This window comes from Dermochelys coriacea, chromosome 5 (genome assembly GCF_009764565.3).
Source record: "Dermochelys coriacea isolate rDerCor1 chromosome 5, rDerCor1.pri.v4, whole genome shotgun sequence".
NCBI classification, from domain to species: Eukaryota; Metazoa; Chordata; order Testudines; family Dermochelyidae; genus Dermochelys; species Dermochelys coriacea.
Genome location: NC_050072.1, coordinates 131,160,038 through 131,177,819, shown reverse-complemented (window position 1 = coordinate 131,177,819; position 17,782 = coordinate 131,160,038). Strand labels below are relative to the sequence as shown.

Below are 17,782 nucleotides of genomic sequence, written 5' to 3'. Positions count from 1 at the left end.
CGCATTTGCTCCAACCCCTCAGACAGAGACAAACACCTACAAGATCTCTATCATGCATTCCTACAACTACAATACCCACCTGCTGAAGTGAAGAAACAGATTGACAGAGCCAGAAGAGTACCCAGAAGTCACTTACTACAGGACAGGCCCAACAAAGAAAACAACAGAACGCCACTAGCCATCACCTTCAGGCCCCAACTAAAACCTCTCCAACGCATCATCAAGGATCTACAACCTATCCTGAAGGACGACCCATCACTCTCACAGATCTTGGGAGACAGACCAGTCCTTGCTTACAGACAGCCCCCCAATCTGAAGCAAATACTCACCAGCAACCACACACACACAACAGAACCACTAACCCAGGAACCTATCCTTGCAACAAAGCCCGTTGCCAACTCTGTCCACATATCTATTCAGGGGATACCATCATAGGGCCTAATCACATCAGCCACACTATCAGAGGCTCCTTCACCTGCGCATCTACCAATGTGATATATGCCATCATGTGCCAGCAATGCCCCTCTGCCATGTACATTGGCCAAACTGGACAGTCTCTACGTAAAAGAATGAATGGACACAAATCAGACGTCAAGAATTATAACATTCAAAAACCAGTTGGAGAACACTTCAATCTCTCTGGTCACTCGATCACAGACCTAAGAGTGGCTATACTTCAACAAAAAAGCTTCAAAAACAGACTCCAACGAGACTGCTGAATTGGAATTAATTTGCAAACTGGATACAATTAACTTAGGCTTGAATAGAGACTGGGAATGGATGAGTCATTACACAAAGTAAAACTATTTCCTCATGGTATTTCTCCCGCCCCCCCCACCCCCCTGTTCCTCTGATATTCTTGTTAACTGCTGGAATTAGCCTACCTTGCTTGTCACCATGAAAGGTTTTCCTCCTTTCCCCGCCCTGCTGCTGGTGATGGCTTATCTTAAGTGATCACTCTCCTTACAGTGTGTATGATAAACCCATTGTTTCATGTTCTCTGTGTGTGTGTGTATATAAATCTCTCCTCTGCTTTTTCCACCAAATGCATCCGATGAAGTGAGCTGTAGCTCACGAAAGCTTATGCTCTAATAAATTTGTTAGTCTCTAAGGTGCCACAAGTACTCCTTTTCTCATTACCTTACTGTTCACCACATTTTGAATTCAAGTGCCTGTGGGGTTTTTTTGTGTTATGTTTTAGTGCGGATGAAAGATTTGATGCCACGTTTCACACGAACGTGTTGGTGAATTATTCTGGATCTTGTCAGTACATTCCTCCAGGTAGGAGACTGATTTTATTTGTTGATTTAAATCAATTTACTTTAATAGCGTAGGTCAATTCTCCTATTTAGAGGATTAATTGTATCAACTTAAAAGCAGATCTGGATAAGAAGTTTTGTGCGCTCTATGCTGTGGGACAGACTTTCAAAAGAATTCAGCTTTTATTTTGGGCCCCTAAATACAGGCCAGATATTGAAAAGTGCTCAGCATCTGTGACAAAAAAGTTTAGCATCATACAATGCTGAACCTTTTGATGATCTGGCCAGCTATTCATATTGCAAAATATTAGGTCATATAATGAATGACATTTTAGATGGAATTAGAACTAAGAGGCCAAGATTTCAAGGGCTAAACATTTTAAGCCTATAGCTTTTTTTCTGAAATCTATTATTTTAAAACCTTTAAGGTTGTCATGACTCAGATGATGAATTTATATTATTAACTGTTCAGTACACAAGTGAAAATGCAGGGTACAGTGATGCTGCTATAGCTTATACCAGCAGTTCTCAACCTGCGGCCGGCATGCGGCCCAGTTAGCACACAGCCCATAATGATAAAGGAGTTGAGAACCACTGCCCTAGGGGCAAGATTCACAAAGGAACTTAGGCGCCTAGAAAACTACTGGGATTCACAAAGCCTGGGTGAGGTGCTCAAGCCTCCAGTACAATGGGACAGAGCTAGGTGCCTTAGAATGGGATTCACAAAAGCCAGCACCTTAGGCAGCTCCCTAAAAAAGCTAGACCATGGGAGATACTAAGGTGAGGGGTAAGTACTTAGCCCCATCCCTCTCAGAGAGATAGGCACCTACGTCTGGGCTGCAGAGAGACGCCTCCCTCTGCTTGGGATTCTCAGCTGAAAAGCCTCTGTTGGCATTAGGCATCTCTGCCATTTTTTGAAGAAGCCGGGGTGGGAAGGAGAATGGAGAAGACACAGGACCTCCCTCATAATTTTTAGCCCAGTGGTTAGAGCACTCACCTGGGATGTGAGAGACCTCAAGTCCTCCATCTGCCACATGACAAGGCGGGATCTGAACTGGGATCTGTCCATCTTAGGGGAGTGCTGCAGTTACTAGGCTATTCCCTCAGTCTCCCCTGTCAGAGCCATTCCACTGTGGAGAAATAATGAGATGAAATAATGAAATAATAATGCTGGGTGAGAAAGAGAGATCACAAGCAACTCTAAGAATTACTCTGTAGTCTGGTGTGCAGAGCACTCACCCAAGACTGGGGAGACCAGACAGGGCCCCCACCCTGCCACTCCACTGATTACCCACAATGGAACAGCTTCCACAGGAGAGAGAGTGAGGGCACTCCCCCATCAGAACCTCCCATCGCCCAGTAGTTAGGACATTCTCCTCAGAGCCCTCTCCAGATCCCATCTCCCCCATCAAGGGAGTGGGGACTTGAACCAGTTCTCTCCCATCCCCTAACCAAGGGCTAAAAGTTATGAGGAAGTGCCTCTCCCTTCCAGGGGTTGCGTGTGAGGTCTTATGTGGGGACTGATACGGTAGGTGAGGTCTGCACTTGCTTACCAGGTCACCGGCGGGCAAGTGACGCAGAGGAACGCCTCTCTTCCCCAAGTTCACTTATCGCGCTGGGGCTTAGTCATTCAGACCCCTGGAGTGAGGCAACTCTGCACATTCCCAGAAGCAGAAGCAGAAACACAGGCACCTAAGGAACTTTTACTAAAAAACTTAGGTGGCAACAAGTTTATGGGACTATCGGGTTCTGCAGCAGCTGAGCAGGGGTTGTATGAATCTCACCAGGCTCCAATTCTGGGATTTAGGTGCTTAAAGTGGCCATCAAGCATCTAAGTCTCTTTGTGAATCTCGGTCTATCTGCTTATGTCACTTCTACGGCACCATTCTTGTGGCATCTGAGTGCCTCACAGCCGTTAGTGGGCTTATCCTCACAGCCCCCTGTGAGGCAGGGCAGTGCTGTTATCCCAGTTTTAGAGATGAGGAACCGAAGCACAGAATGACGAAGTGACTTGCCCAATGTCACACAGGAAGTCTGTGGGGATGCATCAATTAGAAGTAACGGAGGAGGAGAAGGACCTTGGAGTATTGGTTGATCATAGGATGACTATGAGCTGCCAATGTGATGTGGCTGTGAAAAAAGCTAACGCGGTCTTGGGATGCATCAGGAGAGGTATTTCCAGTAGGAATAAGGAGGTTTGAGTACCATTATACAAGGCACTGGTGAGACCTCACCTAGAATACTGTGTGCAGTTCTGGTCTCCCATGTTTAAGAAGGATGAATTCAAACTGGAACAGGTACAGAGAAGGGCTACTAGGAGGATCCGAGGAATGGAAAACTTGTCTTATGAAAGGAGACTCAAGGAGCTTGGCTTGTTTAGCCTAACTAAAAGAAGGTTGAGGGGAGATATGATTGCTCTCTATAAATATATCAGAGGGATAAATACCGGAGAGGGAGAGGAATTATTTAAACTCAGTACCAATGTGGACACAAGAACAAGTGGATATAAACTGGTCATTGGGAAGTTTAGACTTTAAATTAGATGAAGGTTTCTAACCATCAGAGGAGTGAAGTTTTGGAATAGCCTTCCAAGGGAAGCAGTGGGTGCAAAAGATCTATCTGGCTTTAAGATTCTACTCGATAAGTTTATGGAGGAGATGGTATGATGAGCTAACGTGATTTTGGTAATTAATTGATCTTTAAATATTCATGGTAAATAGGCCTAATGGCCTATGATGGGATATTAGATGGGTGGGATCTGAGTTACCCAGGAAAGAATTTTCTGTAGTATCTGGCTGGTGAATCTCACCCGTATCCTCAGGGTTTAGCTGATCGCCATATTTGGGGTCGGGAAGGAATTTTCCTCCAGGGCAGATTGGAAGAGGCCCTGGAAGTTTTTCGCCTTCCTCTGTAGCATGGGGCACAGGACACTTGCTGGAGGATTCTCTGCTCCTTGAAGACTTTAAACCATGATTTGAGGACTTCAATAGCTCAGACATAGGTGAGGTTTTTCGCAGGAGTGGGTGGGTGAGATTCTGTGGCCTGCGTTGTGCAAGAGGTCAGACTAGATGATCATAATGGTCCCTTCTGACCTTAGTATCTATCTATGAATCTATGAGTCCCAGGCTGGTGCCCTGACCACTGGGAAGAAGAACTTCCCTGCAGCCAACTGACATGTAATGGTTCTCAGTCCCAGAGCAGGGACACATGGGATGAGGTCAGCTTAACTGCAAGGCCATTGTGTAGACACGCACAGATTGGTAGAACAGGGTAGGATCGCCCAGCAGGCTTCCCCGGATATCTCCACACCGTGTCTGGAAGTGAGTCCCCCAGCCTGGGTTCACAAACTAGTGTACATGGGACTCGCACTAGTGCACTAAAAATAGCTGTGTAGATAATGCTCTGACGCTGCAACTTGGGCTGCCAGTCCGACCCTCCACATCCAACCCCACCCCAGGCTTGAGAGCCCCAGTCTGACCCACAGCAATTTTTCAGTGCACTCCATGACCTAGGGTGGAAGGCTTGCACCAGATACAGTGCAGACCTACCCCTAGCGGAAATACATGAGAGAAGACCTGGAAATATGGCCCAAGGAGAATAAGCATGGGAAAGAAAACCAAGAGGTAAAAGGTCAGGAATTTGTATGTTTGTTGATAGCCCAAGAGCTGGTTTCTGCGCTGGTGTATGTGGGTGCAGTGCCACTGAACTCAACACACCCATTTACATCTGGAGAGAATTTGGCCCCTATTTCTTTTGAAACACTTCATCAGATGGGTCTCTCAAGAACGTAACTGAAAAAGGAAAGTAATTTGGCTCAGGAAATCCTAAGTGCTGTTAGTTGAATTAGAAATTCTAATCAGAGTCTGCTCAGATGGATTCAATCTAATTGTAGAGAGAGGCCTGACAATTCCATGGGATCTCAGCACAATGTCATTTCGTTTTGCATTTGCCCTTCAGACCTCAGATGACTGTTTCCCCCTCTAACTTCTATTCTCAGGCATTCTGAAGAGCACGTGTTACATTGACGTCCGCTGGTTCCCTTTTGATGTGCAAAAATGCGATTTGAAATTTGGTTCATGGACCCACAATGGCTGGCTGCTTGACCTGCAGATGCTTGAAGCAGATATTCCAATTACATATCGAATGGAGAATGGGATTTAGTGGGTAAGTTGGCTCGCTTAGAAATCTAAATGAGTTGAAACTTTAAGGCAAAATGAATACATGGAAATGACGGCTCTTATCTGGACATTTGAAGTACAGGTATTAAAAGCTCCTATTTGAAAAGCAATAGAAATCTCACAATTGGACTGCAGACAATGTTTCAAGTGTTTTCTTTCTTGTCCTGCCAAGTTAACTAAAGCTACATTAGGGAGCCTGTGGGTATATTGCTGTGGGGTCTGATAACCTATGAAATTCTACTGACATCAATAAGTGCAGGGGATCAGCACAGAATTTGGATCTCTGTGTCTTCTACACGCATAGTGAACATCAAATCACGCTTCTGCAACTTATTTACCCTAAAGGTGATTAGGTTAGAAAGTCTGATCTCAGCAAAATTCAGAAGGAACTCTTGCAAAACCCCCAAACAAACAAACCCCAAAACCATATACTCAGGGCCTGGTCTACACTTCAAACTTGGGTCAACATCCCTACAACACTCATGGGTCTGAAAATTCTACACCCGAGGGCCCTGGCTACACCAACCCCCAGTGTAGATGCAGCTATGTCGACAGAAGAATGTTTCTGTTGACCTAGCTACCCTCGCTTGTGGAGGTGGAGTTCCTACAGCAACAGGAAACACCCTTTCGTCATTGTAGTATGAGTCTACACTATGGGGTTAGAGAAGCACAGCTGTGATGCTGTAGTAGCTTTAGTGCCATCAGTGTAGACATGGCACAGAACAGCAAAGTTTCAATTCAATCTAGTCAGTAGCCTCCCCTCCACTACATCAGGTCAATGCATTCCATTCTTTCTACTGTTCCAGAAGAAAACTGTACTTTTAAAAATCTGATGCTTCTCACAGATTCTGTCCTTAGACATGGCCTCTTCAGACCTGATTTGATCTCACTTATACAGGTGTAAATTAGGAGGAAAGCTACTGAGGTCAGCGTAATGCCACTATAAAACCAGGCTAAGTGAGATCAGAACCAAGCTCTTTCATCTCTAAGGTGTATTAGCTTTATGCCCAGTAGTGATGCCAAGTTCAACCCCAGGGGAGGAAAGTCCTCAACTACTTTACAGAGTTTCTACCAGCCATTTCAGGGAGCAGCGCAGAAAAAGTTTGTATATAACCCGCATCCATTCTGTGTTGCTCTGTCTGCATCAAGGGGTGGGTGGGCCACATATAGAACTTGCTTAGCTTGTTACATTGTAAGCTTGGTTACATGTGGCCCTTCCCTGAAGGCTGGCAGCTGCAATGTGAAGTCTTATGGCAGGGTACCCGATAAACTAATGGGAACCATCAGGATTCTATTTTCAGGAAGGGTAAAGGACTCCACGGAGAGGGGAAAACCTCGAAGGTCCGTCCCACTCAGCGCTGCACTGGTTTTCAAATACTCCTCTGCACGTTTATCGGTTCAGGAGAGTGCCCCATTTGGTTATTTCTGGCTTGAAATCCTGCCTTCAACAAGCGTCACTGAGGAACATATTTGGTCTTTGAGTTGCCTGCGCTTCTTCCTGCAGGCCAGGATGGAATTGTGTCAGCTCTCACATCACTCCGACGGTGGCCAATGCAATAATGGGGTTAGATAAGCAGCTGGCCTAACACTACCATGGCCTTCTCTTCTAAAGAAGCCCCTTCTCTGTGTCAGCCTGATGTACTGATGCTACACATTATGGTTGGTCAGACTTGTTGACCCTTAAACACCAAAGCAAAACAGTGAATAGTGAAGGAAGAGACTATCCAGAAGATACAACCAGAGGAGAAAAAGGTGATGGGTGCTGTGTCTGTGCTGCTACTGTGGACATTGTCAACTGCAGGATCAGGCCGTAAACAGTCTTCTGCACACCGGCTGCGATGGACAACTATCGAAAGCCAGCCTGCCATAGTGTCTCCAGACATCACAGTCACTAAGGGTGGGGAAGGCTAACTGTAGATACCCATTTCTGTTCCCTGCCCCCAGCACTCCCTTGGAGCTAGGGTGGTCTCTGTGGAAGTCACACCTTTGTTTCTCCTTCATCCAAGGCCATTTAAGAACTCCCTTCTTTAATTCTCCCTTGCAGGCTTTCCCTGGCTAAGGTGCTACAGGAGCCAAACTTACTCCTCAGAGTTGCCCCTTCCACCAGCACCAGCTCCACAGTCTCCTCTTTCCCCCAGTTTCCTGTCTCTAATAGTCTCAGCTAGTCTCCAAAACACCCTCGCCTGCAGCTTCCTGCTATTTTTCAGACTGGAAATTATCTAATTCCTCTCAGGTGGGGCTCAGCTCATAATCCGAATTGGCTTAGCCCCGGGCTCCCTGCCCATAGGCAAGCCACCAGGTTAAAGCTGGCATCTTTCCAGTTCTGTCAAAAGTCTGCCCTGGGTTCTTCTTATGACCAAACCAGACAAACACAGAACAGGGGAAAGAGAGAAAGAACAGCAAATGCTAGGACACAGCAGCATCTGTCACATTTGCAGTTCAGTTGCTAGAAAATTGGAGGCACAGTCTACAGCCCATGACACAGTTAGTGACTAGGTTACTCTAATCGTCCTGCAGCCAGTCTGTGGGTAAGTCTCCTCTTACCAAGGCTGGGATGCTCAGGACTGCTTGGAGCTTTTCACAGCAAAATGTTGCAAGGTTAGATTCACTGGCTGGCTAAGCAGGCTTCTTATTAAATAGAAAGTGAGAAGAGATTAAAAAAAAAAAGAGAGAGAAGGCTACTGAGGGGTTGGGGGTAGCAGGAACTTTACGTTCCCGTCTCCATGGTACTGAAAACACAGCCATGGAGGTGATGTTGCTGTGGCCTGGATTACCTTAACTCTGCATTTTCATCCTTTGACTTTTCCAGTTTTCCTTAATTAAAAACAACCCCTTTGAATTTCCTGACTTTCTGAAGTCTGTTTTCTAAAACCAAAACATAGACACATCAACTAAGGCTCTCTCCATCTTCCCTTCAACTTACCTTACCTTACGACTTTAGCTGTGGTGTCACGAAATGGGTGTGTCTGAGAATCGCCTTGGAATTTTCAGTTCTCTCTTACAAGAGTCACTGTGACATTTCAGTGCATATTATAGGTCCCGTTTTCAAAAGGGGGCCAGCAGGTTCCATTGGGAACAATGGAGAGTCCCCGCACACCCTTCTGAAATTGTGGCCATTATCATTTTAATAAGTGGGCTGCATGGCCTTCCACATAGGCAACACATTAAGGCCTCGTAAACCACAATGAGAGCACTTGTGGGGGTGTATTAGCATGCTAATATGTGGATCAGACTTCAAAGATGATACAGAGTGTGTGTGAAATCTCATGGTGCTCTCATTTTCACACAGACCAGATCAGGTTACATTAAAATTAACCATGTCACCTTTCCAAAAAACAAAGCCACCACTTCTCATTGGGTTCCTAAGCCAAGCTGTTTTCCAGATGAATTTTCAGAAAGTGTGCAGACAGCTTTCCAGCTCTGATCTTCCACACCGCCATATCTGAATGCCTGTCTGAGGGCTACCAAACCTTCCTAAAATATCCCCCTATCTGTCAGGGTTGCACAGAAGAAATTTCAGCTGGATTGCTTGAGTTTTGCCAACGCTGGGGGAAAGGAACTTATAAAAGACAGTGAGTTACGACCTTAACTGCAAAAACTACCATCTGTCTAACATTTGGTTCTTCTTGCTGAAGAGAACTCAACTGTGAAAAACTGGCTGAATATTCAAAGGATGAGTCTGCTGTAATTCAGCTGCAATATGTTTCTCCATTAATGAGTTATTCTGACAAGGTGCTGGGCAGGGACTGCTAAACCAGCCCTCTGTCACTCCAGCTCCAACTAAGGGTGGTAAATTGGAGCTGGCTAGAGACACCTGTACCTTATAGACAAAGGGGAGACAGCTGCCAGCCTAATTAGCCTGGGGCTGCAAAAAAGCCTCAGAAGACGGAAGCCAAGAGCAGCAGATGGAAAGGGGGAAGCCAGAGAGCGGAAGTTCGTCTCTCCTGGCTGTAGAGGCTGGGAAGTCCTTCAGAGTGAAACCCCCATGCTGTACATGGTGGAAAGGTGGTGGGATTGCACTGTGTAAATAAACGACACCGGTGACTGCTGAGCCAGAAGGTTTCCGAAATTTCGGTGCAGAGGCCAGATGGGGGCGAGGGCCTGCCTCGCCCTGTTACAGTTATAGTTTCAAAAAATAAAAATTGACAACCAATATGCCAGCTCGAAATAATTATTGTATTTCTAAATCCTGCAATCACTACATATTACAGTGAGCAAAGTAAGAGGGAAACAATCTTTTTATATTTCTATAGCTCCTTTAATCTCAGAGTGGTTTAGGACTGCACAGCAGTGGAAGAAGGGAAGTTTTGACCAAGAACCTTAGAGCAAACCAAAGAGTCGTGGGATCTTTAATATCTACACAGCACAGAAGATACCTATGTTTTAATGTCTGTCTCTCTGTTTTGCGCATGCGCGCGCGCACACACACACACACACACACAAAGAGAGAGTGCAAACCCCATTCTAATAAATTCCTTTACTTTAACAAAATAAAGATGCCTGTTGAGATTTGAACCTCCAGTTTGAGGGTTTGGGCAGCTGGCAACCTAGAGGGTTACACTATTGAACTAGTTCCACTGATGGGAAAGTGGCTCTTTGAGAGACAGCGTGGCCTAGTGATGGGTGTCGGGCACCCAGGTTCTATTCTTGACTCTGCCCCTGACCTTTTGTGTGACCCTGGGCAAGTCACTTCACCTCTTTCCCCGTCCCATCCTTTGTCTATTTAGACTGTAAGCTCTTTGGGGCAGGGGCTGTCTCTTACTATATGTACAGCTTCTAGCACAAGGGGGCCCATCTCGCTAAAGCCACTAGGTGTTACAGTAGTGCATGTACTAACAATGATCTAAACAGAATGCCTTTGAACGTTGGGTCCAATGCTCAGAGGCATAAAGTGTTGACTCAGAGTTGAGTGCTACACAGCTCCAGATATCAGGCCAGGTATCAGGCCAACTGCAGATCTTTCCACCTCTGATTTTCTTCTGTGCAGGTGTCCCAGGGAAGAGGAACGAGCTGTACTACGAGTGCTGTAAAGAACCGTATCCAGATGTGACATACACTGTAACCATGCGCCGGCGCACCCTCTACTATGGCTTGAACTTACTGATTCCCTGTGTCCTTATATCTGGCTTGGCATTGCTTGTTTTCCTATTGCCTGCACTCGGGAGAGAAGATCTCTTTAGGTAAGGAAAATTAATTCCTTAGCTCTTGCTAAAAGTTTGGCATAAAAGGGAGGGTAAAAAGTTCAGCCTGCTATGGCCCTTGGCTAGTAGGGATTTCCCACTGAAAGCTGCAGACACTGTAGAAAGACGGCTTTCTTTGGGCCAGCTTGAGGAATCGTCACTCACATTAGTGAGCGCTTACTGCAGGTAGCCCTATTGATTCACCACTATGTAAGCTCAGACATTTGTATTAATCTGAGCAAGGTGGTGATATAGCTTCCTGCTGATATTAGGTATTAATAAGTGGCTGGCCTTGATTTGGATTATTCTCTTGGTCCGTGCTTTGAAAAATGAATGCAATTTACCAGTTCTGCAGGATAGAGTTAGACATCTCCACTGGACTAGGTGGAACAGTGGGTTAGGGCAATCGTCTCTTTCTTCTGAAGCCTGGAGTTCATAGCCAAGTCACAAGGACAGAAAAAGCAGGTCTCAGGGGGTAGGCCTGGGCACATGCATGAAAGCAACAAAGGCCTCCTGAGATGAACAGGATGAACAGCTTACACAAAGCTAAAAGGGACTGAGCCACCAAGCTAGGAAACAAAGGTTGGGACATCTGGGTCTGTCTATGGGAGGTTAAAGGAGTATTTGAACAAAGTTCCAGAGCTCTAAGGACCCAACTGTGATACTTTGCTCATGGTGAGTAGTGCCTCACTCTACAAGGAGACCCACTTGGTCTTGGGGGTTATTCATGGAGGGACATAGGACAATACGAGTAAGGGGTCAGAATCCAGATTAGGGTGGGAGTTTCAAAAGTGCTCAGCATTCTCCGCCACTATTGACATCCATGGTCAAAACCCATTGACGTTAATGGGAGCAGAGATGGGCCACCGCAGAGTGCTGTTCAGAATCCCACCTGTAGTTAGTAAATGGACTTTCTCTGGCCTGCGTTTTGCAGAAGCTCACACTAGGTGCTCCTAATGGATTCTTCTGGCCTTAAAACCAGTCTCATCTATGAAACACAATGAGTCCTGGGGCAATGACAGACCAGGTGGAACTCTGAGACCACTTTGAGACTGCAGTTTGTTGGAGGAGGGAGTCTGAATTTGTCTCCCTGGGGTGTACTGGTGAGAAGCTAGAAAGCATGGTTACCTGCATGGTGGAGAGCTGGAATTTGAGGAGGCCAGAGTGAAAGAGCTAGAGTAGGCAGGGCAAGAGGAAATGGTGGAGTTCAGAGTGGAAGAGTCAAGGCCACAAGGTACACAGGCAAGGTTGCAGCGATTGTGTTCAGCAGCTTTGCAGTGCAGGAGGGAGAGAGCTCTGGGTCAAGGGTTATTGGCAGCCAAGGCAAATAGGGAAACTGGGGAGAAGGGAAACAGAGAGGAGATGAAGATGCACGAGAGGATGCATCTTTCCTAGTAGAAGCTCTTCTCTTGGAGACAAGGAAGCGGAGATGAAGCCATGGGCTTGCTTAGCTAGTGACCAGGACAGGGTTTTATTTCATGGCCAAGATGTTAGTGGAATGGCCACACCAGTTCAGCAAAGGTCACACTCATCCTTTCTTTCCATCCCAGGCATCACTGTCCTGCTGTCCCTGACAGTGTTCATTGCTTGTGGCGGAGATCATGCCTGCCACCTCGGATTCTGTCCCTCTAATAGGTACGTGCGTTTTCCATGCTACCTGCACCCAGGGCTGTGACCTTGCTTCCCAGACTGTTTTGGAATGGCTCCATGTCACGCCTGGAGACTCCCTGATCAGTAGTGCAGGGGGCAAGGCACTTGTTCAGGCCATACAAGCAATGCACACATGGAAAACCAGCTTCACATGTAAAGGTTTGTGTGAGGGGAGCAAAAGGGGGTTAACACTTAGTCTTGGGGTTTGGGGAGGTAAAGAACAAGGGCTTTATGATATTCCCAGAACCCAAGATACAGGTATAGGGTGGGATTTTCAGATGCATTCAGACTAGGCCTAACTCAGTGCTAGTGAACCAGAGGGAAAACCCTCATTGCCTTCAGTGGGAACAGAGTTGGCCAGCACTGAGCACTTGTGAAAATCCCATCCCCAGACACCTGTCTCAAAATGTCACTGAGTGACAATTCCTTCTCCTCCTCCCAGTGAGCAGCCCTCCAGCTTTCACTCAGCACCCGTCACTCGCCCCTCCCTACCCACCTTCCCCTTCTGCTTTCCTTTGCCCTTCTCCTAAAGATGCCAATTACAATTAAAAGGAATACTGGGAAAACCCAACTGCATTACTGATGCATTTTCAACACACCGAGTGAATGGGCCAAATTAGTTGCTTGGTTGCTCTCCTCTGGACTTTCTCCAATTTATCCTCAACTTTCCTGAAACGTAGTACCCAGAACTGGGCACAATACTCCATCTTAGGCCTTATCAGCATGGAGCAGAGTGGAAGAATTACTTCTTGGGTCTTGCTTACACCACTCCTGCTAATCCATCCCAGAATGTTAGTTTTGCAACAGTGTTACATTGTTGACTCTGATTTAATTTGTGATCCACTGTAACCCCCAGATCCTTTTCTGCAGTATTTCTTCCTAGGCAGTCATTTCCCATTTTGTATTTGGGCAATTGATTATTCCTTCCAAAGTGCAATACTTTGCATTTCTCTTCATTCATGCACTACACAAAGTACTGTATCTAAGTGTACATCTACACTGAGGGAAAAAAAGGTGTGTTCTTAACTCGGGTTAAGATGGTAGTGAACACACTGCAGCTCCACTTTTAACTTAGTAGGTCAAGTTCCTCTTCAGGCAGCCCTACAGGCATTACCTTGAGCAGCTAACCTGAGCGGATATCTTCCCTGCTATTTTACCCCAAGAGAACTGAGGCACAGGAGGGCTAAGTGATTTGCCCAAGGTCACACAGGAAGGCTGCAGCAGAGCTGAGACCTGAACCCAGAACATCTAAATCTCAACCCAGCGCTTTCATCACCTTCCTTTCTAACATATTCTTTTGGGAGACTCAAATGAGACAGAAGGTGAAGGAGTCATTCTTTCCTCCAGAGAATGAGTTGTCAGGAGAGACTGATTGCTCTTGGGCACATTGGTAGTAATACCAACATGACAACAATTAACTTAGGCTTGAATAGAGACTGGGAATGGATGAGTCATTACACAAAGTAAAACTATTTCCCCATGGTTTTTCTCCCCCCCACCCCACCCCACCCCACCCCCACTGTTCCTCTGATATTCTTGTTAACTGCTGGAATTAGCCTACCTTGCTTGTTGCCATGAAAGGTTTTTCTCCTTTCCCCTCCCGCTGCTGGTGATGGCTTATCTTAAGTGATCACTCTCCTTACAGTGTGTATGATAAACCCATTGTTTCATGTTCTCTGTGTGTGTATATAAATCTCTCCTCTGTTTTTTCCACCAAATGCATCCGATGAAGTGAGCTGTAGCTCACGAAAGCTTATGCTCTAATAAATTTGTTAGTCTCTAAGGTGCCACAAGTACTCCTTTTCTTTTTGCGAATACAGACTAACACGGCTGCTACTCTGAAACCTGAGATTCTGAGGTAATCCCATGACTCCAGGAACTGGTGCATTAGGAAGAACACAAAATAGTGTGAGATTCATGATAAAATTGTGACAGCTGGCCACACTAGAGAAGTTTGGTTGTATCGAGGGAGAGTCGGGAGAGACCTGGGACAGGAATGTCAGGGACACTCCTCTATACAGATGCTTCCTCCTCACCGACCAAGGAGGAAATTGATCAAAAAAGAGACAGAAAGATGAAGGGGCAGATGCTAAAATGGCAGCAGCAGAAGGGATATGGGCTGAAGACCGCAGTGGTAATAGGATCCTAATCTCATTTTCCTCCCTCTAGCCAGAACCACTGGTGCCTTTTATGTTCTTATCTCTTAAAATCTATAATTCCAGTAGTCAGCAAGACACAGCTCTGTTTTCCCCCCAATAATTTATAGCATTGTGTTCCAAATGGTTGAATTGTAGAAATCACCCAAAGTGTCCACTGAGGTCATGTTTATCCACAGCTTTTAATTTCAATCCCTGGTAAAATAATGGTCCAAATGTTCAGGGAGCGGTGGGGGAGAGAACAAGCGACTAATGATAACAGAGCTGTGAGCACTAAGCACACATCACAGATTAGAAAAAGCAAGTGGTGCCAGATTAACTCTGTCGTAAGTGGAAGAGGGGAATGCTGTGGCTATAACATCTGGCTGCGATAATAGCTCTTGATTTTAGTGCAACATTCAACATCGTGTCTGACAATCTTTACTTTGCAAGTTTCAGAGCAGCAGCCGTGTTAGTCTGTATTCGCAAAAAGAAAAGGAGTACTTGTTGCACCTTAGAGACTAACAAATTTATTTGACCATAAGCTTTTGAGAGCTACAGCTCACTTCATCAGAATGCTCAAATAAATTTGTTAGTCTCTAAGGTGCCACAAGTACTCCTTTTCTTTTTACTTTGCAAGTAACTCTAACTGGTAAGGTTATAACTAGAATTACTAATTTACCATATAGTGAGCAGGCAGCAATTTATTATATTCCGATGAATGGGTTCCAACTTCCAGGTGAAACATTCCCCGCCACCCACACACACACTGTTTTAGATGCTTGTAACCGTAATAAAATGCCTTTTCAGAGTGAGATATTGACTCCCATCCCAAAAGCAACACTCTGATTTTGGAGAAAGTTGAGGGGGAAATAGTTAAGCTCTTTTGGAGTTATTTGAACATTAAAAACCCTTGGTTTGCCTGTACTCACTGTGAGTTGGATTACTGCAGGAGGAGAACTCCAAAAATGATTGAAGACTTGGTTTATTTAGTAGAACTCATGGAGATGTAAGGTTCAAAGCATGCTTGTGGGGAGGAGGAGAATCAGTGCAGCAATATCAAAGTTCTGATCATTTCAATTTGGTTCATGAGCAGACGGATTCCTATATCCAGTTTGCTGAAGTGCTCTGAAAGCAAGAGTGTCTCAGAACACTGGCTGGAGGTGAGAGGAAGCAGTCAGCTGAAAGCTTCATTTAGCAGCGTCCCTAAGCTGAAATCTTGTTTAATGGTGCTCTTAAGGTAAGTGTTCTGTTGTGTCACTACCGCTTTCTCCTCTATCTTAATACCCACAGGGGACTGATCCAAGGCCCCTTGCTGTCAATGGAGAGACTCCCATTGACTGACTGCAGTGGGCATTGGATCAGAGCCAGAGTGAAGGAGATGATCAGGCTGAGATGCAGAGGCCTGATCCATCCAGTTTACAGCAGTGTGCCTGCAATGAAGTGGATGGAGTCACAGCAGCATCAGTAGTGGAGCTAATGGGGGACGGGGTGGTGATCACCCCTCCTGGTGGTTGTATGTGTACATGTGGCTCCCTGTCTCATGGCGTTGGAGATCAAGCCACATCAGTGTGGGATGGGCAGCAGCAGCTCCTGTCATTCCAGGCATTGTCACATGGCGTGCACGATTGGGTGGTGCTGCGACCTCATGTGCTATGCTACTCACACAAATTTGGTCTGGCTGTCCCCCCATCATGATGGAGGGGTGGCCGGGCCAAGCCTGAAAGGCACTGTGACCCCAGTGTTGGAGTTGGTAGTCAGGTCCAGCCCTATGGGACAGGAGCTGCCACTGCCAGGTGAGGGCAGGGTAGGTTCGCTCTCCAGCCCACCATCAATGATCCATCACCCTTCCTGGTGTAGCTCCACCACTGAGCAACATTAAACTGGTTCAGCGGGGGTGGAAGATCAAACCCAGGATCCGCATTACCCTACAGTGCAGAATGGTACATGTAGTCCAGTCTGTGACAAATAATTTAAAAACTAAGGGCCTAAAGTTAGCCTGTGTCATGTTCATATTTAGGGAACTAAATTACTTCCCTGATTTTCAAAAGTGCTGGCATTCATGACTTCAACGGGAGTTGCTGGTGATTCACAGTTCTGAAAATAAAGCCATATATTAATTGCCCAAATACAGATTTAGGAGCCTGACTTTTAAGGCATGACTTTTTAAAATCTGTGTATAGTTGTGTCTGGATATCATATGCAATGTTATGAAATTTGCAGTTTGTATTCTATTCTAATTGTTATTCTGTGTCCATTTGGGAGGCTGAAACCTATGGAGAAAAGCCCACTGACATCAATTGTGCCTCTAGATACTAGATGTAAGCCAAATGATAAGCACTGTTTATAATTATGTAGGCTTTATTTGCTTACCATGTTTTAATCAGGCAGTAGTTATTCATTTAAATCCTTTGTGCTTCACTATATACACAATATAGGAACATTTTCAGTTCTGAACTTATTTTTAAAGGAATAATGTACCTTGTTCTTTGAATAGCTGTATGATGCCACAAGTTTGGATGGAAGTACAACATCATGATTCAAGTTATTTGTTTTTTTCTTTATGCATTGTGGTGTGTGTGTGTGTGTGTGTGTGTGTGGTCGTATTCCATAAGCAAAATCTTGTTTAAAAGATACTGAGGTTAAGTCTGATATACCCCTGCCCCCAGGCAAACTCTTATAAACAAGGAAGTAGTAAGTCAGAGGACACCTCTGAACTGTATAATTCTAATATAGCACAGTTTGACTGATGGTAGTAGGTTCCACATCGTCACTAAAAGCCTTCCTTCTTCTGAAAGATCGGTTGCATAACACATTAATTGGCCTTCCTAGTACAATGCAAAACCTCAGTACATCCTCAGCAAATATTCAGGACTGATCTCTGTGCACAGGTTAGGTGTACCATGCATGATGTGTTTGTGGGGTGGAAGTGTGACATCACCATTAAGTTTTTGCATTCTCTAGTGAGGAAGAGTTAATGTGTGCAAAAATTCATATCCATATAGTCTGGTCTCTTGCAGAGCACGGCCATAGGATGTCACCCAGTGATTATCCATCAAGCCCAATGATTTGTGTAGTGAGTTTGGAGTTTCTTGGCTTTATACATGCCCCCTACTCCCATGCACTGTTCTATCATCTGTATAGATGGCATCATTTAAAAAAAGAAATTAAAAATAGGCCAAGTCACAAGTGCAGCCAGGAAGGCTGCCCTAGGAGGAATCAGCTGTTCTAGGGATGGATAAGTTAGGCCTCAGTGGTTGCTGTATAATCATGCTCCAAAGGTCTTGACAACGGTTGCACTCCACAGCTTTCAGGGCTTGCAGGGACTCCCAGGGCTCAGCAATAAAGCCTTGCTGTTATAGTTGACTGAGTTTGATTCT

The 17,782-nt window shown here is 45.5% G+C and overlaps 1 protein-coding gene across 1 annotated transcript in view; it reads left to right on the top strand.

The window, feature by feature from the left end:
- LOC119855826 (neuronal acetylcholine receptor subunit alpha-7-like) overlaps positions 1-17,782 on the top strand; it is a 143,777-nt gene that overhangs the window by 64,877 nt on the left and 61,118 nt on the right. Inside the window, 7 exon segments of the mRNA XM_038402610.2 lie at positions 1,202-1,281; positions 5,257-5,382; positions 5,385-5,423; positions 10,425-10,593; positions 10,595-10,617; positions 12,168-12,198; positions 12,200-12,252. Of these exon segments, the coding sequence (XP_038258538.1) occupies positions 1,202-1,281; positions 5,257-5,382; positions 5,385-5,423; positions 10,425-10,593; positions 10,595-10,617; positions 12,168-12,198; positions 12,200-12,252 (521 nt within the window).